At 44.5% G+C, this 27,246-nt stretch overlaps 1 protein-coding gene across 2 annotated transcripts in view; it reads left to right on the top strand.

The window, feature by feature from the left end:
• Positions 1–27,246, top strand: part of LAMA3 (laminin subunit alpha 3) — a gene marked incomplete at both ends in the record, with an annotated part of 284,682 nt that overhangs the window by 119,021 nt on the left and 138,415 nt on the right. For both annotated transcript variants that reach the window (XM_080714582.1, XM_080714581.1), the window contains 7 exons: positions 7,314–7,448; positions 13,908–14,045; positions 16,053–16,099; positions 17,457–17,556; positions 18,683–18,735; positions 18,957–19,062; positions 20,368–20,467. In XM_080714582.1, coding sequence (XP_080570708.1) covers positions 7,314–7,448; positions 13,908–14,045; positions 16,053–16,099; positions 17,457–17,556; positions 18,683–18,735; positions 18,957–19,062; positions 20,368–20,467 — 679 coding nt within the window. The remainder of the gene's footprint in view (positions 1–7,313; positions 7,449–13,907; positions 14,046–16,052; positions 16,100–17,456; positions 17,557–18,682; positions 18,736–18,956; positions 19,063–20,367; positions 20,468–27,246) is intronic.

Here is a 27,246-nt window from a genome sequence, read left to right as displayed (position 1 = left end):
CCCTCTTCCCCCTCCCATCCCCCTCAGGTCGCCTTGTTTGCTCATCTATGGTTTCTCCTTCTTCCTCTAGAGTTCCTCCTATGACCCATTTTCTCCCTAGCTTCCACATATTAGGGAGAGCATCTGACTTCTTACTTTTTGTGATTGACTAATCTCACTTAGCACAATGTTCTCCAGTTCCAGACATTTTCCTGAAAATGAAATAATTTGTTCTTTATGGCTGAGTAAAATTCCATTGTGTACATATCCCATTGTTTTGTAATCCTTTCATCTGTCGATGGACATCTTGGATGGTTCCATAGTTTGGCAACTGTGAATTGTGTGGCTATGAACATAGATACACATGCATTAGTTTGGTAGTTTGGTTTCCATTCTTTTGGGTAGATACCCAACAGTGGTGTTGTTGTATGATATGGTAGGTTCATTCTCATTCTTTTTTGTGTATGTGGTACTGGGGATAGAACCCAGGGGCATTTACACCCCCAGCCCTAATTTTTATTCTTTATTTTGAAACAGGGTCTCACTGAGTTACAAAGGGTCTCCCTAAGTAGCTGAGGCTGTCCATGGACCACAATCCTCCTGTCTCAGCCTCCTGAATGCTGGGATTAGAAGCGTGCACTACCACGCCCAGCCTTATTCTCATTCTTTTGAGAATTCTCCATACTGTTTTCCAAAGTGGTCGTTATTTTTATTTTTATTTTGAAACAAGGTCTTTCCAAGTTGCCAAGGCTAGCCTAGAATCTGTGATCTTTCTGTCTCAGCCTCCCGAGTACTGGGATTATGGGCGTGCACTACCATACCCAGGTTGACTATATCACTTTGAGTCTCATTGTGATATATGGTTATAATGCACCAATAAAACTATTTAAAAACAAACAAACAAAACCCCACTCTGTTTGGGACCTATCTCTTGGCAGCAAATATTAGAAACACAAATTTGTACCTAGTTTTGGACAATACTGGACATTCTCCTAACCTAATAATTTTAATTCCTTAAGGTGTGCTAATGGTTTTGTGTCCTGGATACAATGGTTCTTAAGCAGGAGTGTGTTTTAGAATTCTTTGCTTTTTGAAAATACAGTTCCTGTGTATCACCTGAGATTTTAATCTAGATCCCAGGGGCAAAGCCCAGGCTTATATTGTGAATAGGTTTTCAGATGATTCTGATGTATGCTTCTTGTGAAGAACCACTGCTCTAGTTAGTAGAAATCCTCACTTAGTTGTTGGCACGCTGTGTCGTGAAGGTCAAGGAGTAAAGACTTTTGGCTTCCAGGGCCTTATGGATGCTGTCACATATCCTCACCTGCTGTGGTAGTAAAGGCAGTCCCAGGCACTATGCAAGCCAGTGAGCTTGGCTGTCTTCCAATAAAACTTTATTTACTAAAACAGGACAGAGTTGACCCTGGGGCCAAGGTTTATAGGTCTCAGATTTATATCAGAATCTTTGGGTGTGGAGTCCCACACCTAGCCAGTGGTATTTTACCAGGAAATTCTTTGTGTGTGTGTGTGTAGGTCTGGGGATGGAACCCGGGAGCGTTTGACCTCTGAGCTACACCCCCTGCCCTAGTTTTTTATTCTTTAATTTGAAACAGGTCTCACTAAGTTGTGGAGGGGCTCACTAAGTAGCTGAGGCGGTCTGCGAGCCACGATCCTTCAGTCTCAGCCTTCCAAATGCTGGGATTACAAGCGTGCACCACCATGCCTGGCCTTACCAGGAAATTCTAATGTGCAGTCCAGATTGGGAGCGTGCCTCTTCATATTGATGGTTCGAAATCTGCAGACCAATCAACAGCAGGTTGAAAAAATACATATATTTTAAAAAGTGTCAATATGGAACATATACAGATTTTCCTTGTCATTATCCTCTTAGTGATACTGAATATTAAGCATTGACATAGCATTTACATTGTTTTAGACACTTCAAGTAATGCAGAGATGATTTAATGTATATGGGAAGATGTATGTAGGTCATGCAAATACTACAAATATGATGCCATTTTATATGCCAGACCTGAGCATCCGCAGGTCAGGGGAGGAAGGGCGTCCTGGAACCAGCACCCTGAGAACACCAAGAGGCGACCCTACTACATCCAGCCACTAAATAGCCAAGATGAATGAGGAGAAGAGTATTGCAGGTCAGCATGTTGTGAGGTTCTCACTATATTTCATGACCCTGGACATTAGAGTTTCCTAATAAGCTGGGTGTGATGGCGCATGCCTGTATCCCAGTACGCGGGAGGTTGAGAAAGAAGGATTGCAGGTTTGAGGACATCTCAGCAAGTAGTGAGACTCTCATCAACCTAATGAGACCCTGTTTCAAAAAAAAAATAAGGCTGGGGGTGTAGCTTGGAGGTAGAATACCTCCAAGTACCCCCCCTCCCCCCAACACACACCATTTAGTGGTTCTTAAGCAGGAGTGTGTTTTCACCTGTAATCCTAGTACTTGGAAGGCTGAGACACGAGGATTGTAGATTTGAAGCCAGCCTCAGCAACTTAGTGAGATCCTATTTCAAAATAAAAAATAAAAAGGGTTCGGGGTGTAGCTCAGATATAGAATGCCCCTGGGTTCAATCCCCAGTATGGTGTGTGTGGGGGGAAGACTGATTATTAGTAAGTCAATGTATAATAGTCATTTCCTTTTGGAAACAACAAAAGGGGTGCATACCTAACACCTGCACACTAGAGGGACACTGGCCTCTAGGTGCGTGCACACTGCTAACCTTCCACGTTCAAGGAGCAGTGACAGGCAAAACCAACAGCTAGGAGACATCTTGACAAAGATCACAAAAGCCTTGGGTTTCCCGAGTTGTGCAAATGGGACTGCTTGGCATTGCCCATGTTTTGAGGTTGAGGGGCTGGGGACAAGGTGAAGAGGTGGGCGACAGCCTCTGGGCATGGCTCCTGGCTGTGCCTCCCCGGGCTGGACATTCTTCTGCCTGGCAGGGAGGAACCATCACCGTTGGCTTGGACACTGCCAGACAAGGCTTAGAAACAGATACGCTAAGTCACATAGCTTGGTTTGGAGGCTCTTCCAACAGACCGGAATTTATAGATAGGTGTTTACTGAGAAGTGCAGTCTTGGCTATTTAGCATATTTTTCATTCATCCAATTTTGACTAAATGCCTACTGTGCACTGGATCCTGCTCCCTGGGAGCCCCCCGCCTCGGGGAGAGGTAGAGAGGTAGACTGAGCAGCAGGAGCCCAGAGCAGAGACTGAGGAACTCAAAACCTTGGCAGCAAGCTGGGCGTGGTGGTGCCCACTTGTAATCCCAGCGTTCGGGAGGCTGAGACAGGAGGATCCGGGTTCGAGGACAGCCTCAGCTACTTAGTGAGGCCCTTTGCAACTCAGCGAGACCCTGTTTCAAAATAAATAAATAAATAAATAGGGCCAAGGGTGTAGCTTGGAGGTAGAATGCCCCTGGGTTCCTTGGCAGCATGCAGGAGGGGGAGCCCTACAGCCAGGGTGGTGGGAGGAAAGAGGGAGAGAGGGAAGGAGGGAGGCAGGCTTCCCCAGAGCAGCAGGAGGAGATGTCTGAGCTGAGTCTTAGAGCACAAAGGGCAAGTTGCCAGGCAGGACTGGGAAGAGGAGGAAGGCGTGGATGTAGGAGAGGGGAGGGAGACAGTCACTGGGCTAAATCATGGGGCAAGGATACCTAGGGAATCAGGAAAAGACCCCAGTGGTCAGCCAGGCTGGGATTGCAGGGCCAAGGTGACCCTTGTCTAAGGGGCACGGTCACCACCTGAAGATTTGCATATTGGTGATGATTTAGCAGCATATAACAGGATACTATCTAGAGGAAGGACACCATTTTATAATTGGTGTGAAGGTTCCACCTGGGCTGCTGCCAGCCCGGAAGATTTGGAGGGATCTACTCTGTCACAGTTGTGAAAGACTTAGTTTCCTGAGGCACTGGGTCACCTTTGAGGGACTTAAATGCTAGGAAGTGATTTGGAAAGCTCCATGGTTTTGAAAGATGACTCACATGAGGAATGAATTAGGAGTGAGACAGAGTGCAGCTGAGGAGGATCTTAAAATAATCCAGGCAAGCAAAGATGAGGTCCTGAGCCCTGGCAGGAGAGGAAGATTCGAGGGACCCTCCTGAGGTTGAGCCACCATGATTTAGTGATGTGATATGGGCCGTTCTTTGTGTTTTGGTTGTAAATTAGGCTTCTTTGAATCACAGTGCAAACGTGAAGTCCAGGTCTCCCACTGAGTCCCGAAACTCGCTTTCACATCAAGGCTGATTCGCAGAAAAGGGTTCTCTTTCCCCAGGGCACTGTCTATCTGCAGGGCTGTGGCTTGGGGATCTTCCATGGGTGCTGCTGGGGACCGTCAGGGTGATGCTTATGCCAGTCTGGACTCTTCTGCCATGAATGTGCACTTGGCCACTAATATAGGGGAGAAAAACTTCCTTCTACTGTTAAATTCTGTGACTGGGCTTAGACATAAGACAAATGAATAGAAATGAAGACCTGAAAAAGCTGTTAGACCCCAAAGCTTATATACATGGTACAGAAAGAACAACCAATGGCGGGGATGTGACGAGATAAAGGAGCTTTGTATACGGGCAGTGCACTGGGACTGTGGGTAGAAAGTACATGGGAAACCAGCGGAAGAGTTATTTTAGCAGATGTATTTGTACACATCCATTTTGGTCTGCTTCTACTCTCTGGTGCTAAGACTGTCCTTCTCCTGGTTCAGGGAGGGCACCTTCATGGGAAATTTGATAACCTGCTTTTAGATAGAAAGAGAACTTGTCCTGCACCTGTCATTAGCCCAGTGCCTTAGGCTGAAAATAATCAATGGATCAAAGTGGCATTGGTCATCCCTTGGCATCTGGGGGGGATGAGTTGAGAGCCCCTAAGGACCAAAATCTACAGATACCCAAGTCCCTGAATATAAACACATATAGAATTTTTTTGTGTGTGGTACTGGGGTTCCTGGAAACTCTTCTACTTCTGGGCTACACTCCCAGACCTATTTTTACATTTTTTATTTGGAAACAGGGTCTCCCAAGCCAGTGCGGGCGGCTGGCTTCAAACCCGCGTGATCCTCCTGTCTCTGCCTCCCAAGTGTGGGGATTACAAGCGTGCGCCACCACGCCTGGCTAGAATTTTTATATTACATACAGACATCCTTCCATTACTTTAAATCAGCTGCAGATAGATATACTTATTATACCTAATACAATGTAATATAGTTTTACATATAGTTTTACATATAGTTTAGGGAATAATGACAAGAAAGGAAGTCTATACATGTTCAATACAAACAAAAAGTTTTCCTGAATATTTTCAATACATAGTTGGCCAAGTCTGTAGATGTAGAACTCACAGAGACAGGGGGCTGACTGTATTTTGGGGTGACATGTTCTGAACCCATTCATTTCCAATGCTTTTTGTCAAATTGACTGTCAAGTGAGAACAAATAAGAGATCAGACTGCAAAGCTGCTCTGATTCACCCTGATCTTTGAGTCTTAATTACTGCCTTTGAAAGGATAATTCCACATTTATGCTACTAACCTTTTATTTGAAAGATTAAGCATTTAGGCCACGAGGAAAGAAGGGATTTAGCTAAATTCTCACATTATCTATCATTTAAACCCATATAGAAAGTATTTCCAAAATGCATGAGACCTTCCCCTTGATAAGTACAGTGAACCATCAAAACTTTAAGCCCCCAATAGCTATCCTTGTCAGCAGAGCAAGTTGCAAATTTAATGTAATTGATAAAAATGCAAATATTTTCAATATGCAATTGGTTTGCAAAAATATATATATGTATACAAACCTTGGATATACCCTGAAAGTTGCTTTAAAAGTTGCTTAAATCATCAATTTGTATCCTTAGTATGATGGGAAAAACACACAGGCCTTGGAATCAGGCGGACCTGGACCCCAAGCCTGGCTCAGCCCTCCTGGCTCTATGGCCTTGAGAAGTTAATTACCTGTGTAAGCTTCTTTTCCTCAAATGTAAAATGCGTTCCTATCTTATAGGGCCCTTGCTTGACTTCACTACTGGTGTTCATACTGAAATCCAGCAAGAGGCCTCTGTTTGGGAGAAATAGTTGCTTATTGAGAAGTACTGTGCGATGGTACTAGGGTCCTGGAGCGAATGCCAAGTGTCCAGCCTGCGGGGTTTTCTCTCCTCTCTCTCTGTTATAGGTCACCCCAATCCTTAGTGGAGAAACTGCAAGATCGTTTCCCACAACTGCGTGGGATGGCCGTCTGCTGCGTTTTGGGGGGTCTGCGGGGACCAGGCTCAGCTGAGGCAGCTGGCGCCTCTCTCCACGTGGCTCTTTGTCCTTAGGGAGGTCAGACTGGGTCCCTCCAGGGCAGCCTCCGCGTGCCCAGAGGGCGAGAGTGCCAATGGCACGGCCTGTGGTAATGGGATCGGAAGTCACAGGACAGACCTTCTGCCTGATTCCCACGGGCAGGGCGAGCCACTAGCCAATCGGGGATCTCCAGAATGGAGTGTTGTGAAAGGTGGACACAACTAGGACCAGAAGCAGGAGGCGGGGGGAGGCTATTTATATGACCGAGGTCAGGGAGTGTCTGAGGAGCTGTGTTTGAACTGACACCTGAAAACTCAGAACCAGCCGTGGTGCAGGGAGGCAGGGGAGGGAGGGCCAGGCAGAGGAAGCATCTGAGCCAAGGTCCTGAGGCAGGAAGTGGTGGTTGGGGCATCAAATCAGCGTGGGAACTGGAAGGGCCCCGTGTCCAGGATGGAGTGAGGCAGTGTGAGGAAAGCCCCACACCAGAGCCAGCACAGAACAGGACCAGGATATGGTTAACTTAAGATTGCCATTATATGAGGATCTGTTAAACGGAAGTTTTACTGTACAAGGCTTAGATTTGGGAGGGAAAACGTATATCTATAGATATTGAAAGATTGCAATTAATTTGTAATGTCCATTCCTAGGGTTTTTTTTTTTTTTGGAATTGAACCCGGGAGCACTCTATGCCCGAGCTATACCCCCAACCCTTTTTATTTTTTATTTTGAAACAGGGTCTTCCTGAGGCTGATCCTGAACCCGCGATCCTCTGTCTTAACCTCCTAAGTGCCAGGATTACAGGCACATGCCACCATGTCCAGATCCTAGATGGTTTTTTTTTTAAACATGCTATCTCTGACCTTTTCTGAATAATCACTTTATTTCCCTTTAAAAGTTAGTTTTATGGGTGAAGACTGTTTGCAAGCCATAGGTCATTCCTAATCCATATTTCCATGACAGAAGCGTGGGGGAAGGGAGAAACCAACCCAGGAATGGAGGGTGAAGGCCCCTCCTCAGAGTCTCTTGTCCTTCGCAGGCTGTGACTGTAACCTGGAAGGCGTTCTCCCCGACATCTGCGATGACCAGGGCAGGTGCCTGTGCCGCCCTGGGGTTGAGGGCCCGCGCTGTGATTCCTGCCGCTCTGGCCTCTACTCATTCCCCATCTGCCAAGGTAAGCGGGTGACGCAGCATAGTGCTCAGAACTGTACAGTAAGAGAGCTGCATGGCCTGCGATTTACTAAATCACCCCAGGCTTAAATAGGAATGCCACACGTGTCTGTCACCTCCTCCTCCCTCCAGCCATACACTATGCTACCCTGCCTCCTGGCTTGTGCTAAAGCCTGGGCAGCTGCCCAGGCTCAGCTCCTGGCTGTGGAGAGGAGGTAATGTCTGAACCTGAACAGGGTTTACGAGCCTGTCAGGTACACGGAGGAGGAGGCAGGGTGTTCCAGGGCGAGGGAAGAGTGTGTGCAAACCACAGACCCAGGAGACCGCAAACTCCTCCTGACCTGTTCATGTTTAGGGTGGTGTCCCATCATAGTAAGAGTCACCGAGGGGTGGAGGGGGGAGGAGGGGTGCCTGACCCATTCTCTAGAGCGTGATAGGAATAATGGTGTGCAGTAAGTGTTGGGTGGAGGGACAAAGGAAGTGTGGGTGCGCCTCAGTTCTCCCCACTCCTTTCCCCTGCCTGCCAATGTGCTCCCGTATGGTTAGGTTGGGAAGGGAAGAGAATGAAGAAGAAAAACTATTGGTCAGGGCTCTGGGCTGGAAATATACACCACGGATATTATGTCTGGGATGAGACTTGCTGGGGTAAGAAGGTGCTAAGCGCAGTCTTGAGAGCTGGGGGAGCAGTCTGTAGGAGGGTCTGTGGAGACCTCAGTAGATGGCTGAATTAGGAATGTTACTGGCATCCTGGCCAAAGGCTCCAGACCCAGGGTGTCCCAGCAGATCAGTCCCAGCCACTGCCCAGTAGAAATCAAACAGATAAAGTGATGGTGAAGTAGGAAGAGGGGCTTTATTCTCAGCATGGACTCACCAGGAAGACAGATCTAAGGGCTGCCTTTGGAGTGACAGCAAGAGCTCTAGGGTCATTTAATAAGAACTAAACCATAAGATCCCAGCCCCTCCTGTTTCTGTAAAGTCAAAAGCATCCTCTACCCAAAGATCTGCACTAAAGGAAATGGTCACATGGCTTGGAATTGGGTTCTCTGCTTGGCCTGTTGGCCTGGTGTCCTGCCTTTGTGGGGACTGATCCATACAGATGCCAGTCCAGCCTCTGAGGGGCTGTGGTGCTTACGAGCCGAGCTGTAGAGAGATGGTTCACCATTGCTCTGTTCCAGGGTCGTGCCCAGGTCTATCCTAACCATTCTAGGAAGCATTCTGTCAGTTCTGGTCACCTTTCTCTTCTGTATTCCTTTCTTCCCAACAGCTTTTGTGATCTTTTAAAAAGGAAATAGACAACCAGGCGTGGTGGCACACGCTTATAATCCCAGCGCTTGGGAGGCTGAGACAGGAGGATCGCACAGGTTCAAAGCCAGCCTCAGCTACTGAGTGAGGCTCTCAGCAACTTAGTGAGACCCTGTTTCCAAATAAAGTATAAAATAGGTCTGGGAGTATAGCCCGGAGGTGGAAAGCCCCTGGGTTCCACCCTCAGTACCACCAAAAAAAGGGGAGAGGGGAATAGATAACTTGATCCATTGAATTCCAGAACAAAACCAACATGGCCTAAAATGCTGTATCGATGGCTCGGTGTATCTCAGCCAAAAATTGTTCGTATGTTCTTTATTGCTTTAAAGATTTTCAAATTTTTAAGGAAACATTTTAAAATGCTTCTAAGCCATTCTTCCAACTGCAGACCTGGATTTATGGTTTGCATTAAGTTAATTGACTCCAGATTTTTCTAAGCACAATGCTATATTCTTCTCGTGTTGACTTTTAGTCAAGTGCTATATAATTTTCTTTCTCAGAAGGGTTAAAAAGTCATCAGTGAGAGAGCAGATTGAAAACTGTCTACACATACAGACGACTCATATTGTTTGTGTTTGGTTCTGCTCTTTGTCTTCAAGCACAGAACACAGTGGGACTCTCGTTGAGCGTGGTCCCTGGGGACCACTCTCCCCTTTCCTCCTCCCCTGCCCCTCTTTCTCGCTGCCTTCTCCTCCTTGTCCTCCCTCCTTGGCTTCATCTCGTTCTTCCTGTTCCCCCTCTCCTCTTCTTTTCTGGTAAGATTTTCTAGGCAACAACTCCTTAGCACTAGAACAGGGGTTAGAGGGAGAGAACGGGGAAAGCGGTATCCCCCATAATCAAACGGGGGGCCCCTGGAAAGGCAGCTGCTCCTCAGCCTCGGCCACGTGGACCTGACCAGGGCCCGGAACCATCTCCATTCGAGTTTGATGTAGTCTTTGGGTTGTGATGACAGTTTTATAGAAAACTCCGATAGATATCTTGCCAGGAGTTGAACAATGTGGCATAGTCCTCTAAATCCCAGTATTTGGGAGAGTGAGACAGGAGGATCACAGGTTCGAGGCCAGCCTCAGCAACTTAGTGAGATCTTGTTAGGAAATTAAACAAATAAATAAATAAAAAGGGCTGAGGGTGTAGCTCAGAGGTAGAAGGTTCCTGGGTTCAATCCCTAGTACCAATCAATCAATAAATGTTGCCAGGGAGAGATAACTTCTTCTCTCTTTTCTAAAGAGATGTAAATCTCACAAGTGAAGCAAATGAGCTGTGGGATGAGGACAAGGGCAGCCAGCTGAAGGCGGCCGGTGCAGGGAGGCTCTGGCTGGGGCGCTCCTGTGAGAGCCTGCCTGCTTCCCCACTGGGAGCAAACGCCACATGGCTGGCCTCAGGGGGAGCGGTCTGGAGCCAAGGTTTGTGCAACTTCTTGAGCTGGCCTTTCGCTGTGTGTGTGTGTGTGTGTGTGTGTGTGTGTGTGTGTGTTTCACTGGGGACTGAACCCAGGGACATTCTACCTCTGAGCTCCACCCCCAACCCTATTTTATTTTTATTTTGAAACAGGTCTTACTAAGTTGCTGAGGGCCTTACTGAGTTCCTGAGGCTGGCTGCGAACCTGCGATCCTCCTATCTCAGCCTCCCAAGTACTAGAATTATAGGTGTGCACCCCTACACCTGGCTTGGCCCTTCACTTTGTAAGTAATTTTTTGTCTAAGAGAATATTGAGGTGGCTGGTTGGAAAGGCTTAGGATTTTCTGTAGATTTAATTTATCCAATGCTCAGTTCCAAGGAGGTGGATCATAATAGCTATTGTGGGTGAACCTTGGCTTTGTGGCTTTGGCTAGTAAGGTGCCTGCCTGGCTTCCAACCAGAAGGGAAAATCTCCAAAGTCACGGGCAATAAAAGCATCCCTTAAACAATAAGGAGCTCTGTGTTAACTTAATGGACATATTTTCTGTGTAGTGTTGTCTCACTCAGAGAGGTTTTTTTTTTTAATTTTGTTTTGTTTTGTTTGTTTTTTGGGTTTTTTTTGGTGGTACTGAGGGTGGAACCCAGGGGCTTTTCTACCTCCGGGCTATACTCCCAGACCCATTTTATATTTTATTTGGAAACAGGGTCTCACTAAGTTGCTGAGAGCCTCACTAAGTTGCTGAGGCTGGCTTTGAACCTGTGCGATCCTCCTGTCTCAGCCTCCCAAGCGCAGGGATTACAAGCGTGCGCCACCACGCCCAGCTTCACTCAGAGTTTATTATCCAAGGTAAAGAGGATGGCATTACTCAGAGTGATCCCTGTCTCAGCGCTGTTGTCAGACTCGATGAGATAACACGTATCAGGAATGTCACCAGTCGGGCTCCAAGAAGGATTTCAGTAGTTGCTCGCGCTCTCCTTGAACAATCTCTGTTGGGTGCTGTTCAGTCCTGGGAGACACTGGAGAGTGTGGAAGACACGCCCCGTGCCCCTTGCACCTCTGTTACAATTAGAGCAGCCCTCACCCCAAATCCCAAATCCTCCAAAGTGGAAGCTTTTTGAGTGCCAATGTGATGCCACAAGTATGGAGTCCCAACCCTGACCGCATGTGACCTGTCATGGTGAAAACACAGGCGTTACCTCCAGGCTCTGTATAAGATACAATATGCATCAGAAATGAATTTTGTGTTTAGATTGGGTCCCAACCTTAATATATCTCATTTTGTATATGTGAATATTCTACTTTCCTTTAAGGCAGAAATTGCAGAAAAAGCCTGAATTAGCCAGGATTCTCCAGAGAAACAGAACCAACAGGGGGTGTGTATATAGAGAGAAAAATTTATTTTAAGAAATTGGCTCATGTCAATGTAGGGGCTGGCAAGTCTGAAATCTGCAGGATATGCTGGCAGGCTGGAGAGCCAGGAAGAGTTGACTCTGCAGCTTAAGTTGTAATATAGTCTAAGGAAGAATTCTCACTTTCTTAGGGGGATATCAATCTTTTTCTCTTACAGTTTTCTGCTCATTGGATGGGGCTACATATGTGATGAAGGGGATCTGATTTCCCTCAAGTCTCCTTGCTTCAATGTTAATCTCATCTGAAATGCGCCTTCCCAATGGTCTCTTGACTGGTGTTTGACCAAACATCCGAGCACCATAGCCCAGCTACGATGACACATAGAATTTGCCAACACAGTTCACCCCTGTCCACTTGGCACCCGTGCAGTCTCCTTAAACCTGACTTAACTTCTGAATAAAGACTATCACAAGGTCATAATTTGGCCTAAAATGATACCCCTGTCCTGCATACAACTGAAAATATAGAAAGCTCTTCCCCAGAAGAGAATGTGAAGTTCTTGGGTGAAATTCACATTTCTCCCTGATACCCTATAACTTCAGCACTATAGTACAAAGTCTCTACATATTTTATGATAAGAAGAGAGAGGAAAGGAAACAAAGATTTTTTGCAAGCATATAGGTACACATAGGCACAAAATACTCATGATAAAATAAGGGAGGAATTCATTACTGTTACATCCTCATTTTTTTAACTTGTCACATAGTCATGGCTGGTACCTTCTTCACTACCAATTCCCTACTCTCTTTGCCCTCATTTAGTACATCAGCTGGTTACAGCTCTTGACCTGGTATAGTGACCCAAATCTAGGCCATCAGTAGTCTTGCCTGAATGGATTTTCATAGTTTTCCATTGACTTTGATCACGGGACATGGTGATATCCACACCATGGAGTAGCAGCTCCACCTATTCTTGCTAATCAGGGGAAACATAATTACTCCCATCTTTGGTGATTCAAAGGCTTGTGAAACACAGAGCGGCTGAGTGATGATCTTAACTTCTGAAGTTAATCAGTCAACTTCTTGATTGAGATTGAGATTGAGATTTTATGGAATTGGCTCACATAATTTGGAGGGCTCTCAAGTCCAAAATGTGACCCAGGGGAGAGTTTATTCTCCAGCTTGAGTTGGAGGTTGGAGGTGATATGTAGGCAGAATTCCCTTTTTGGGTGTTAGCAGCCTTTTTCTCCTAAAGCCTTCAGTTGATTGGATAAGAGCTGGGCTTGGTGGTGCACACCTGTATTCTCAGTACTTGGGAGGCTTAGACAGAAAACTGCAGGCTCGAGGCTAGCCTTAGTAATTTAGCAAGGCCTTCCACAACTTAGTGAGACCCTGTTTCAAACTAAAAAATAAAATAAAATAGGGCTGGGGGTGTAGCTCGCTCTGAGGTCAAATGCCCCTGAATTCAATCCCCAGTACCATATCATACTCACACAAATTGAGTGGATGAGGCCCATCCACATTGTGGGTTATAATCTGCTTTACTCAAAGTCTGTTGATTTAAGTGTTAATCTTATCTGTAAAATACCTTCATAGCTACATCTAGACTGGCATTTTACCAAACATATGAGTACCATAGCCTAGCTCTGTTTACTCATAAAATTAACCATTACAGAGGCTAAGAACATTTCCTCAGAAATCTGCCACTAGGTGGGGATCTCTGCAGACGAGTTGGGACCAAGGGATCATGAAAAATGCTGAGGGGATGGCAGTAGGGGGCAGTAGTCTGTCCTGGTGCTTCCAACAGCTGGTGGAGTAGGTTATACCACTCATATGTAGTTTCTTGTGGGGTAGGACATTTCATATTATATCACTAAATCTCTAGATCTTTAACTCTTTGAGATCAGGAAATACGTACTTCCTTCCACCGCAACCCCGATTCATGGTGCCATTGAACACCGTAGGCCTTCTGTTAATGTCTGCAGCTTGGATGGATATAAAATCGGAGTGTGGGATGGTGGTAAATTCTCTAGATCTGCCACTAATTGTGTCCAACAGCTTGTTGAATTCCCAGGTTATTTTTTAAAGGAGAAAACTAGCTCAGTTCTCTCTCTCCCAGTGAGAACTGACTTTATGATTCCAATGTCAACTCTCTTGCTGAGTTGCCGAGGGCCTTGCTAAATTGCTGAGGCTGGTGCCTTGAATTTATGATCCTTCTGTCACAGCCTTCCAAGTACTGGGATTGCAGGTATGCACCACTATGCCTGGCCTGGTTGCAGATCTTAGTAAGATGTGGAGCTGGTGCGTGTCTTTGGGTCTTTCTGGCCCCATCCGAGGGGTTGGATCCAGGATAATGTCTTGTCTCCCCCCACACATCTTTTGCCCTGGACCTGACTGAGTTCTTTTCCTCCAGCCTGCCAGTGCTCAGCCCTCGGCTCCTACCCACTGCCCTGCAACCCAGTGACTGGACAGTGTGAATGCCTGCCAGGGATTACAGGACAGCGCTGTGACAGGTGTCTCTCGGGAGCCTATGACTTCCCCTACTGCCAAGGTAGGGAAGCCAGCAGAATGCTGGTTCCTCTCTGAGTGCATGGAACCAGCCTTCCAGAGAAGCCGTGAATACCTGCGGAGTCAGTGTTACCCCTACACATTTGACTCAACCGCCCCAGTTCAGTCCGTTAAAAGCACCTATGTCAAACAAAAATAAGACACACACACACAGACATATATGTCACATTGCACACATGCATACTCAAAGGACCCAAGAATGATTTGTTCCTAACTCAAAATTTTAACTTTGGGTTTCTTCATTTGCATGAGCTCTCTGTATATGGTGGGATAGCGGCAGGGTCTCCTTGGAGCTTAACCCAGGAGGGTTAAGGCGAGTGGGGCCCAGGCTCTGTCTGTCTCCCTGCCTGCCTCTGGCCTCCTGGGAACGGCACCCCACACCCTAACACGTGTACTTGGTAGGGGTGCATGGAGCCCATGCTATCTGGATAGAGTGAGCTGAGGAACAGATGGAGACAGCGACTGGGAGTGAGTTGGCCGTGACAAATGACAAGGGGGACAGAAATGAGATGCCCACCTTTCTCTCTGGGCTCCCTAGGACAGGCAGCCCCCAGAGTGGGCCAGGGCTCCTGACTGATGATTTTGGAGGCCCCTTGGTCACCTAAGAAGAGAGATTTGTAGAAGCTGGCCCAGACTTTGCATCTGGAGAACATGGCTCCCTCACACCCTTCCTGCTCTTTGAAGCACCTGGAGCTGGGCGTTCAGAGCCATAGGGGACAGCTTTCAGATCAGGCTTCAGTTTCTAGAATGTTCCTAACCGGAATCCTTGAGACCAAGACTTCCCGAGGGTGGAAATGGCAGGCAGCAGTCAGAAAGGATGCTTGTCCTGAGAGAGCCTGAGTCCTGGAAGCTGAGGCACCCCGGGGACCATCGGGATGGAAGGAGGCACTGTAGCAGAGAAGTACCGAATGACCATCCAGGACTAGATCACAACAATGGGTGTGCTGGGAGGAAGCTAAGGCTGGGAGCCGCCAGGTTGGAAACCAGCAAGAGCAGAAGCTTATGTTGACCATAGAGAAAAATGAGGGGGTGAGGGAGAGAGGAGAGGAGAGAGGGAGAAAGAAGAAAGAGGAGAAGGCGGGAGGAGGAGGAAGAGGAAAAGCAGAGACAAAAGAAACAAACACAAAAATAAGGAACAATTTGTAAGAAAACGTGGTCATATGGATGTGTTTAAATGAGGGAAAATCGGGCTCAGAACAGCCTTAAGCCAAGCTGCTTCCGTTCTAACTCTGCAGAGTAGTGATGCTGGGACACTGCAAGTGCTCAGCGTATTGAAGATACATTGTATTGGGTTCACAGTGCTGTGCTGATGAAGGCAGGAAAGCTAACTAATTGATTTTATAAATAATTTTAGAACAGGTGAGGAACAAGGGAGTGTGGTTAACTAAAAAAGGAACTTACAAATAAATTCTAACTTCTTTTCAAGGGCAAGTAAAAGTCTCTTGGAACAATATTGCCCCCTTCTGGACAATTCTAAAGATGCTCAAAATTTTAGTCTTGTCCCCAACAATTATAAATCAGGTTTTGTTAGTAGGCCAGGAATAGAGTTGTTCAGTGATAAAAGGGGTGCTTTGGGGTCCAGGATCATAAACATCATTCAGGATCACGACAGGTGCAACATTTAAAAAAAATCATACAGCCCGGTGTGGTGGCGCACGCTTGTAATCCCCGCGCTTGGGAGGCAGGGACAGGAGGATCGCGCAGGTTCGAAGCCAGCCGCGCATGCTGGCTTAGGAGACCCTGTTTCCAAATAAAAATGTAAAAATAGGTCTGGGAGTGTAGCCTGGAGGTAGAAGGGCTTCCAGGAACCCCAGTACCACCAAAAAAAAATCATAAAAATGTAAAAATAGGTCTGGGAGTGTAGCCTGGAGGTAGAAGGGCTTCCAGGAACCCCAGTACCACCAAAAAAAAATCATACAAACCCTTTAAATCTTGTAAATATCAAACCAACCAGCTGCCAGATGTCTAAACATTTCTGACTCATATGCAGGTTTCACTGGTGCTTGTGACCCAGCTGGGACCATTGACTCCAGCATGGTAAGTGCAGGGTTTATATAAAAGGGTGGCAAACTCTTATCATTCTGATTCTTATTCAAGACTTGCCATGCAGGAGGTTCCTGAAATTAAATTAGGACACAAGACTAAATTGCTTAAAAAGTCAAAGTGCATATGTGATTTCGTGGAGTTTTTCTTTTTTTCCAAAACCAAAGATTAACTTTTTTTGTGAGTGTGGGTCTGTGATGGAACCCAGGGGCATTTGCCCTCCAAGCTATACCCCCTGCCCTACTTTTTTATTCTTTATTTTGAAACAGGGTCTCACTGAGTTGTAGAGGGCCTCACTAAGTAGCTGAGGCTGTCCGCAAACCACCATCCTCCGGTCTCAGCCTCCCAAATGCTGGGATTACAAGGGCGTAATCCACGCCTGACTAAGATTTAAGATTAACTTTTAATTAAACTTTTATTCTGGAGTCATAGTTTAACTCTTTCTGGAGGTCACTCTGAGGGTGTTCCCACCATGGAGGCTTGACAAGGCTCCACCAATGGCCAAGGATACATTAAATAATCTGGCTGAACACAAATAACGATAACTTTTTTATATTATTCCAAGTACATACTGTGCTATTCTGAACAGTTTTTTTGTTATTGTTGTTGTTTTTTGTTTTTGTTTTTTTGGTGGTACTGGGATTCCTGGAAACCCTTCTACCTCTGGGCTACACTCCCAGACATATAATATATATATATATATATATATATATATATATATATATATATATATATATATAAATTTTTTTTTATAAACAAGGTCTCTTAAGCCTTGCTTTGAACCTGCGCGATCCTCCTGTCTCCATCTCCCAAGCGCAGGGATTACAAGCGTGCGCCACCACGCCCGGCCTGAACAGGTTTTTAATATCTTCAGACATGTCCTCTCTTCTCTGCTTGGCAGCCTAACAGCGTGACTCCAGGCACTGGATGGGCAGTGGGAAGGAGTTTCTGCCATCCTTCCCACGAGGCCTGACCGTACCGCAGCCAGGCAGTAACAAAAGTGCTCTCAGAAAAGCATCACCCTTTACTAAATATTCAGCTATTTTTTCCACGTACAATCCACACTGTAACAGCATTGACAGACGCTGACAATGTTTTTAAAAGACGTTTACATTTTTCTTTCTCTGCATTTTAAATTTCTTTTTCCTACAAGTGTGAAGCATGTGTTTAACAAAGCAAAAGCAATTAGAAGACTGGTGGAATCACCCAGTGCTTTTGTTCCCCTGGATACACTTAACTTACTTTTCATGGCCAAAATGTATTTCTGTGAAGAGCCTTTGCCCAGAACACTGTTTTGAAAACAAGTTTTTAATTCCAAGATGTCAAATGTGAGTCTGCTTTTCATTTAAAGGGATATTGCCAGTGCAAGCTTCACGTCGAAAGTCCTACTTGTAGTATCTGCAAACCATTATATTGGAATCTGGCTAAAGAAAACCCCAGTGGATGTTCAGGTACCATTTCTTATATTGCCTATTTTGTACTGTCCTTTTCCTCTTAGGGTTTTTTAAAAAAGAATTATACTTTTCTCTTTAATTTTCTCCACCCACAAAGGACTTCCTTCCTTCCTTCCTTCCTTCCTTCCTTCCTTCCTTCCTTCCTTCCTTCCTTCCTAATGATGTTATAGATTGATCCCAGAGGCATTCTACTGCCAAGCTACACACCCAGCCTGTTTGTTTGTTTGTTTGTTTTTGAAAACAGGGCCTTACTAGGTTACTGAAAGTCTCACTAAGTTACTGAAGCTGGTTTTATCTGCAATCTTCCTGTCTCGGCCTCCCAAGTACTGAGTTTCCAGGCCTATGTCACGGCGCCTGGCTCAAAAGAGCTATTTGTTGAATCAATTCAGTTTGTCTCAAATTCTGTGAATGTTTTGATTTTTCTCCACACACTCTTCTTGTAGAACTTTTGTCATTTTCAAAATCTCAGTGATGGATGTATATACTAATTCCATATATACGTTATTGTTTTTTGAAGGCAGCCGCTTAATAAAAACTCTTTCTCTCCTTGTTTTTCAATCTACTCTTCTGGCTTAATTTTGTTTTACTTTCATATACTTATTGGAGCTAGGAAACAAGTTAAACATGCTGAGTTAAAGGTACTAAATGAAGTAGGTAATTTTTTTAAAGATGGTCTCACTGTGTTCCCTAGATTGGCCTTGAGCTTGCAATCCTCCTGCCTCAGCCTCCTGAGCAGCTGAAATTACAGATGTGTGCCCCTGCACCTGGCTGAAGTGCATATCTTAAAATATATATGCATTAAATAAATATATACATACATATGTCATGCAAGCATATTAATAATGAGCTTGACCTTAGATTCCTGGAAAACTCCCATGACCTTGCAGTTTTATATTGGAGTGGCCAGAAACTAACCATTCCTCCTGGAAGGCTTGTACTCATTGGTCTCTTCTGCTGACCTCAGAAAGCAACCGAGTTTCAGGCCTCAGCAATGCAACTGCGGTGCTGCTCAGTGGGCAGCCAGGTCTAAGCCCAGTGCAGGTGTTGTGTTGAGGATGTGGAAGGTTCCCAGGCCTGGAAGCTGTCTTTTGTGTAACCCGAGACCACTCTCTTATCTCCGCAGAGTGCCAGTGCCACGAGGCGGGAACCGTGAGTGGAATTGGAGAGTGTGGGCAGGTAATGTGGGCTGATTCTTAATGCAACAGGAGGTCGTGGTGATTGTTGGTGGGGTTTCTGGGGAGTGGATTAGCACACCTCTCCGGCTGTGCAGCTCATGGTCATCTTCTTCAGATCCTGGCTACACTGCTCCGTATTGTGCGATGAGCCAGTTTCAATCTTGAAGATTAGCGTGTTTTGAAACTAATACAGAATTTATCATCTGGCTCATTGTTCTGCAGGGAGATGGTGACTGTCACTGCAAGGCCCACGTTAACGGTGATGCATGTGACACCTGCGAAGACGGATATTTCGCTTTGGAAAAGAGCAATTACTTTGGGTGTCAAGGTACATCTGTCCAGTGGCTCCTGACCAAAGCAAAGGGTTGAAGGACACTGACTGTCGGAGTAGGCTGTCCCCTGTGTCCTGTCTCAGGCTGGCTTTCTGCATGGTGCCAAAGCATTCTGTCTGCAGGATGTGGCCAAATACTCAGTTGGCACCAGTCACAGATTGCAACTAGAGCTGCTTCCACTTTTCTTCTACCAGCACACTATTGGTTTAATTATAAGAAGTACGAGTGGAGCCAGGTATGTTGGTGCACACCTGTGACCCCAGCACTTGGGCGGCTGAAACAGGGGATCACAGGCTCCAGGCCAACCTCGGCAACTTAGACCCTGTTTCAAACTACAGTAGAGCTGGGGGTGTGGCTTAAAGGTACAATGCCCCTGGGCTCAATCCCCAGTAATACACCCCCCCACATAATTGGAATAATCATAATGTGCCAAATAAAAAATGAAAAAGAAACATAATTGGGATCAGGAGCGCCTATTGATGTTACAAATAACGTCCAGACCTCGGTTTTTCATGTTTTACTGGTGCGTTGTAGTCTCACGGCATCATGTAGCGCAGCGTGATGGGGACATCCGAGCACCTGTTGAGCTTCCCAACCCCTCCGCCTCCCCATGCACCTTATTGAGACTGGCACCGGTATTCCTCATAGGTACAGACTTAGTGATTTTATATTATAGCTCTATTTTGTAGTATCAGAAAGGACAGATTTTTTAGAGCTAGGACTGTATTAAATAACGGAAGTTCAGGACAGAGTGGTTGAGTCTCTCCCATGGCGCTTCCTTAGCATGTTATTATTTATTTATTTATTTATTTATTTATTATTTTTGGTGGTACTGGGGTTCCCGGAAGCCCTTCTACCTCCAGGCTACACTCCCAGACCTATTTTATATTTTTTATTTGGAAACAGGGTCTCTTAAGCCAGCGAGGCTGGCTCCGAACCACCGCGATCCTCCTGTCTCCGCCTCCCAAACGCGGGGATTACAAGCGTGCACCACCACGCCCGGCAGCATATTTTTTATAATAGTGGTGTTTCTAGGTCATGTTTAGCTCACAGGGCCCTTTCATTTGACCGCAGTGCTCCAGCTGGCCTGTGATGGTGCAGCTCCAGAGTAGAAGCCAACTTTGGAGAGACAGGCCTTGTGGGAGGTTCCTACAATTCCCGACCTCCGGTAGATATAAGATGTGCCAGAGGAATGCAGGCGGTGCTGCGCCCTGAGACTCTGGTCCCTCCTCATGGCGGGAAGGAAGCACTCAGTGTGGCGGCATTCCCCTGGGTAACTGCGGCTGTTTCCTGACTTTCAGGGTGTCGGTGTGACGTTGGAGGGGCGCTCACCTCCGTGTGCAGCGGGGCCTCCGGACTCTGCCAGTGCCGAGAGCACGTGGTGGGCACAACGTGCCAGCGGTGAGTCTCTGGGATGCTTCTCCCAGCTTCACATTGTGAAAAGCTACCTTAGACCCTTCTGTCTGAGCTGCAGTTCTGGCAAAGAGCAAAGCGGTCCTAAGGACCAGCGGCAGAGGAAGCCGCATGCTATCACTCAAAATCTGCACAGTTGTCCATGAGGTTAATTAAAGTAGGATATAACAATGCCATTTCATAAGCTATGGAGCACTGTGCTGACAAGTTCTCCGGTCTAAAGTGGACAGGTACAAAAAGCCAAGGGATGCAAGACAGAAACGTGAACTGTGCTCCCAGGGCCGGACCCCGTGACCCCCGCGCACCAGCCACAGCGCGGAGGAGCCCAGCAGAGAGGCCAGCTCCAGTTCTGGAAGAAAGAAGGGATACGGGTGGGCGCACTGCACATGCCCAGGATGGACCAGCGAGAGTGCGTTCCTGTGGCTCCCTGGAACCCATAATGTGTGTGTGTGTGTGTGTGTGTGTGTGTGTGTGTGTGTGTGCGCGCGCGTGTGTGTGCGTGTGTGCGTGTGTGTGAGGGAGATCAGGTGTGTTACAACAGGAGGGTGAGGAAACCACTTCAGAGTGGGAAAACGTGCCTGTCTCAAGCAGAAGCGAATTAAAACGAACCGTAAGAGCAACACAGCAAAGTGGAGACCGAGACCCAGCAGGGCTGCAGCAAGTCTGGCAGCAGACTGCCTCTTCATCTGCTGTATTTAGCAGTTTATACATATTTTGAAACCATGATCCATCCATAATTCCCTCCGTGGAGGGAGGGGAAATTCAAATTTAAATATGCTGGAGTTTAACCATATGCTGGAAACTCTGTGAAATTCAGATTTTCCTAAACTTCCCCACCACCTGCATCATCAACAGATTAATAAAGTCTTTTATGTAGTTGCAGTGAATTGTATTTAGTATGGTGCCTCCCTTCTTTTCTGCAGTGTTTCCAACATTTGAATTCTAAAGTCAGGACCCCCAGCTGTGCTTTTCCTGTCTTCTAATTGGTCTCACAGCTGGGCCTTGTAATAAAAGGTGCAGGAAGAAGGACACATCCGTAGATTTGCTTCCTGCAGACCAGCGAGCCTCGCCATGGACCAGAGGGACCCAGTAAACTGTTCATAAATGCTTTCCACCTGTGCTTTGCCAGGTCTCCCTCCAGCGATGTAGCTGACTGGTTAACTTTTAGGATGAAATAATGCAACCAAATAGGAATTAAAGTACCCACCCCAGAGGCAAAATTATTGGCTTTTTACATTTTAGCATATATGTACATACCTTGATATTTAGAATTTATCTTTTGATATAGTAGCCAATGATAAATGAATTAAAAGATAGTAAACCCAATGTGGATGGCATAGTGACTTCTCCCCAGGCTGGCAAATCTTGTATCCTTTTGTACTAAATATTTACAAATGTTAATTTATTTTTTCCTGAGCATTTTTATGTTTTCCTTTTTTTAAAACTCTCTGTGTGTGTGTGTGTGTGTGTGTGTGTGTGTGTGTGTGTGTGTGTGTGGTCACTGGAAATAGAATATACCTCTGAGCTACATCCCCAGCCCTACTTTATTTTTATCTTGAAACAGGGTCTTGCTAGGTTGATGAGAGTCTCACTACTTGCTAAGGCTGTCCTTAAACCTGCATCCTTCTGTCTCAGCCTCTCAAATATTGGGATTACAGGCATGTGCCACCATGCCCAGCTCACTCAGTTTTAGGTTTTCTTATAAGTTTAGAAAGTATTCACATTCCCATTGTTTTCTAAAAAAAAAATTTTGATAACTGATTTAATATATGTTAAATGTAGAAAGTTTAAAAAGTTTATAATAGAGAAAAGACAGAGAGCCAGGCACTGTGGTACATACCTGTAATCCTAGTAGTTGGGAGGCTGAGACAGAAGGATCTCAAATTCAAGGCCAGCTTCAGAAACTTAGTGAGGGCTTCAGCAACTTAGTGAACCCCTGTTTTAAAATAAAAAATAAAATAGGGCTGTGAGATGCAGCTCAGAGGCATAACACCCTTGGGTACCACACACACAAATAAAAGGCAAAGAAAAATCTTTACCACCCAGAGATAATCCTTTTAATATTTTTGGTGCATCTTTTGTGACTTTGTCTATGAATAAAACATACCATTATATTTTTTCAGGTAATTTGTATCAATTTCTTTTTTTTTCTGTTATTTTGTACTGAAGATTGAACCAAGGCATTCTACCTTCGAGCTACACCTCCAGTCCTATTTTTTATTCTTTATTTTGAAGCAGTGTCTCACTGAGTTGCAGAGGGCCTCAGTAAGTAGCTGAGACTGGCCATGACACCGTGATCCTCTGGTCTCACAGTACTGGGATTACAAGCGTGCACCACCACATGGGCTCAGCATTCAATTTCTTAATTTTACACGATACCATAAACATTTGTTATATCATTAAGTAGCCCTCTAAAATATTAATGGTTATGTAACACTTCATAATTTCTTCATTTGATAATTTTCTATACATTCATGTATTTTTATTTTTTATTGATGTATTGTTGTCATACATCTTAATGGGGTACACGATGGTGGAGGCACACATGCACACATCACTCATTTAGCCCTTCCCTGATTCCCGCCCTATTCCCTCCCCCTCTTTCCTCATGTTTGGCTTAGTGATTGACTTTGATATGTTTATGAGTGTACATCATGTACATTAGGGAATTTCCTTCAACATCTTAATGTTAATTTCTTGATAATGATAATCATTCTTGAAAATAGATTCCTAGAAGTAGAATTATTGAGTCAGTGGATATGAATATGTTTAATGATCTCTGTAATTTCCCTCCAGAAATATAAGCATTCTTAATTCTACTTGGAATATAGGAGTAAGACCTCTTATTTCTTTTGACTAGTTTACCAACTATCCTTTATCTTCCTTTTTTGATTTGGTGCTAGAAATTTAAAATAGAGCATACTGCTTTTATCTATACCCGAAGCCTTTTTTATTTTCTTGTTTTGAAGCAGGGTTTTGCTATATTGCTGAGAACCTTGCTACATTGTTCAGGCTAGTCTGAAATCCTCCTATTTCAGCCTTCTAAATTCTGGGATTACAGTTATGCCCCACCATGCCCAGCTTTCTTTTTTTTAAACCCAGTCTCACTAAAGTACTGAGGGCTTGCTAAGTTGCTGAGCTGGCCTTGAACCCGTGTTCCCCCCTATCTTAGCCTTTCAAATACTGGGGTCAAGGTGTACGCCACCACACCTACTTATCATTGGTCCATGAGGCTTTAAATCCACTGACTGCTACTGGTTTATGATTTGACTGGCAACATGTATCATTTTGAAGAGCTTTAAGTAGTGTGACTATTAAGTGCCACACAACATTGGAATATTTTTTATCTTTCTTGGAGACTGACACAATTGGACCCTTGAAAGGAACCCACTAACTGGCATATAGTTTCAGAGAAAATGTGATGAAGAAGAGGCATTCTAATGACCAAAAAGTATATAGAGAGGAACTTTCTTATAAATATAGCATATGAAATATTTTTCAATTTATTCATATTATTTTTTGCATATATTATTAGCAAAGATTTTTAAAATTTTATTTATATGTGGAACATATTGAAAATGGTATACATTTAGACTGTGCTTGGTGACCTCTCCCCTCCATTCCCCTTCCCCCTTCCAACACTGAGTGTCCAGGTTGACCATACTATTTTCATACTTTCACACATATTCAGATGTAGCTCCTCCATTAATTACCCTCAGCCTTCTTCCTCTCCTACCCTTCCTTTCTAGCTTTGCTTAGGTTCCCCCTCCATTATCTGGAGTCCCTCTGGTATCCCCAATGCTTGCTAGTTTGGACATACTAGAGAAAACATATGTCCCTTCTCTTTCTGTGCTTGGCTGATCTCACTTAATATAATGTTCTCCAGATCTTTCTATCTTCTTGTGAGTGGCATGATTTTGTTCTTCTTTTATAGCTGAATAGAATTCCATTGTGTGTATTTCCCATAATTTTGCAATCCATTCATCTGTTGATGGAGACCTGGGTTGGTTCCATATTTTGGCTATTACGAAATGTGCTGCTATGAACATGGGTATGCATATGTTACTGTAGTTCTCTGATTTCAACCTCTTTGGGAAAATACCCAGGAGCAGTATAGCCAGATCATATGGCAGAGCTATTCCCAGTTTTCTAAGGAATCTCCACACCAATCTCCATAGAGGCTGAACTAGTTTGCACTCCCACCAACAATGTAAAAGAGATCCTCTTTCCCCACATCCTTGCCAGCATTTGTTGTTATTTGATTTCTTTATGCTTTCCACTCTGATTGGGGTTAGATGGAATCTCAGCATAGTTTTGATTTGCATCTCCCTAATGGCTAATGATGCAGAACATCTTTTCATGTATCTATTGGCCATTTGTATCTCCTTTTTGTGAAGTGTCTATTCAGTTCAGTTGTCCATTTCTTGATTGGGTTATTTGTTCTCCTAGTGTAGAGTCTTTTGACCTCTTTATGTATTTTGGATATTAGCCCTCTATCAGAGTGGTAGCTGGTAAAGATCTTCTCCCATTCTGTAGGCATCCTCTGTAGGTTTTCTCTTTAGGTTCCTGATGGTTTCCTTTGATGAGAAGAAACTTTTTAGTTTGATGCCAGCCCACTTGTTAATTCTTACTTTAATTTCCTGTGCTTTGGAGATCTCGTTGAGAAAGTTACTGCCTGTGTCTATATGTTGGAGTGTTGAGCCTATGCCCTCCTCTAATAACTTCACAGTCTCTGGTCTAATTTCTAAGTCTTTCATCCATCTCTAGTTGATTCCTGTGCATGGTGAGAGGTAAGGATTTAGTTCCATCTTTCTATAAATGGGTAGCCAGTTCTCCAATTACCATTTGTTGAAAAGGCTTTCTTTTCTCCAGCGTATGAGTTTAACCCCTTTGTCAAAGATTAGTTGACTATAGGTGGGTTTCTTTCTGTATCTTCTATTTTGTTCCACTGGTGAGTATGCCTGTTGTTCTGTTGTTGTGCTAATACTATGCTGTTTTTACTACTATTGCTCTATAGTATAATTTGAGGTCCAGATTGTGATGCTCCTGCATGGTTCTTATTTCTGAGAATTGCTTTGGCTATTCTGGATCTTTTCTTTCTCCATATAAAATTCACGACTGATTTTTATAGGTCTATGAAGAATGTCATTGGTATTTTAATAGGAATTGCATTGAATCTATAGATCACTTTTGGCAGAATGGCCATTTTGATATTTATTCTGCCTATCCATGAGCAAAGATCATTCCATCTTCAAAGGTCTTCTTCAATTTCTTTCTTTAATGTTTTATAGTTTTTGTTGTAGAGGTCTTTTACATCTTTGGTTAGGTTTCTTCCTAGGTATTTTATTGGTTTTTAGGTTATAGTGAATGGAATTGTTTTATTTCTTTCATTGTGGATTCATTGTTGGCATAAAGAAAAGCAACTGATTTCCTTAGGTTTTCCTTGATTTTGTATCCTACAACTTTGCTGAATTGGTTAAGCGGCTCCAGAAGTCTTTTGGTTGAGTTCTTTGGGTCTTGTAGATGAAGTATTATGTCATCTGCAAATAAGGATAGTTTTAATTCCTCTCTTCCTATTGAATTCTTTTGATTTCCTTCACTTGGCTTATTGCTGTAGCAAGAGTCTCAAGGACTATATTGAAAAGGAGTGGTTATAGTAGGCATCTTTGTCTTGTTCCTGATTTTAGAGGGAACTCTGGCAATTTTTCCCCATTCAATATGATGTTGGCTTTGGGTTCATTGTATATTGCCTTAATGATGTTGAAATACGTTCTTTCTATTCCAATTTTCTGCAGTGTTTTTAACATAAATGGGTGTTGGATTTTGTCAAATGCTTTTTCAGCATCTACTGATATGATCATGTGTTTTTTTGTTCTCAGTTCTATTTATGTGGTGAATAACGTGTATCGATTTGCATATGTTGAACCAGCCTTGCTTTTCTGGGATGAAACCAACTTGGTTGTGGTGTACAAGTCTCTTGATATGGTTTTAAATGTGTATAGCTAGTATTTTGTTTAGAATTTTTGCATCTGTGTTCATTAAGGATATTGGTCTGTAATTTTCCTTTCTTGAGGTATCTTTATTTGGTTTGGGGATTAATGTGATACTGGCCTCATAGAAGGAATTTGAGAGAATTCCATCTCTTTTAGTTTCCCAGAACAAGTTGTGAAGTCTCTGGAGGGCTCACTGCGCTGCTGGGTCCTGCATCTTCTCTGGGTGCACAGGGTTACCTGGTCCCCTTCTGGGTCTCTGGAGGTCTTGCTGTGCCACTGTGGGTGCTGCCTGTGGTGAGCAAGCAGTGCCTCTCAGGTGCTTGGGTGCAGCTCGCCACTTAAGATGTTGGAACTCTATGGCCACTTTCAAACTCTTGGGTTTTTTTTTCTGAATTTCTTAGGGTTGCTGCAATGGGACTCGCGGTTTGGGCCCGTGGCCCATAATGATGCTTGTAGCCAGCCACATCCACGGCAGGTCCGTTGTGCACTTGGGCTTTTTGCAGTGGATCTCGTGGTTCAGAGTTACTGGATTCCTTCTGCCATGGTCCTTGGATCTCTTTTGGGTTGTGAGCTATATTTATTTTATTAAGACACTGCCTTCTTAGTAGTTGAACTTAGTTTTAGCTACTGAGATGTGCTGTGTCCCACATTTGCTGTTTTGAATCTCCCATATGAAATATTTTATATCATACTCATCATTGTATCTGTATTGCTCAGCAATAGTTCCTGGCACATAGATATCATAGATATTAATACTTGTGTAATGATAGAATA

The sequence above is a fragment of the Muscardinus avellanarius genome, assembly GCF_963383645.1.
Source record: "Muscardinus avellanarius genome assembly, chromosome: 17".
Lineage (NCBI taxonomy): Eukaryota > Metazoa > Chordata > Mammalia > Rodentia > Gliridae > Muscardinus > Muscardinus avellanarius.
The sequence above is the reverse complement of the archived record's forward strand: the minus strand, read 5'-3'. Positions and strand labels throughout refer to the sequence as shown.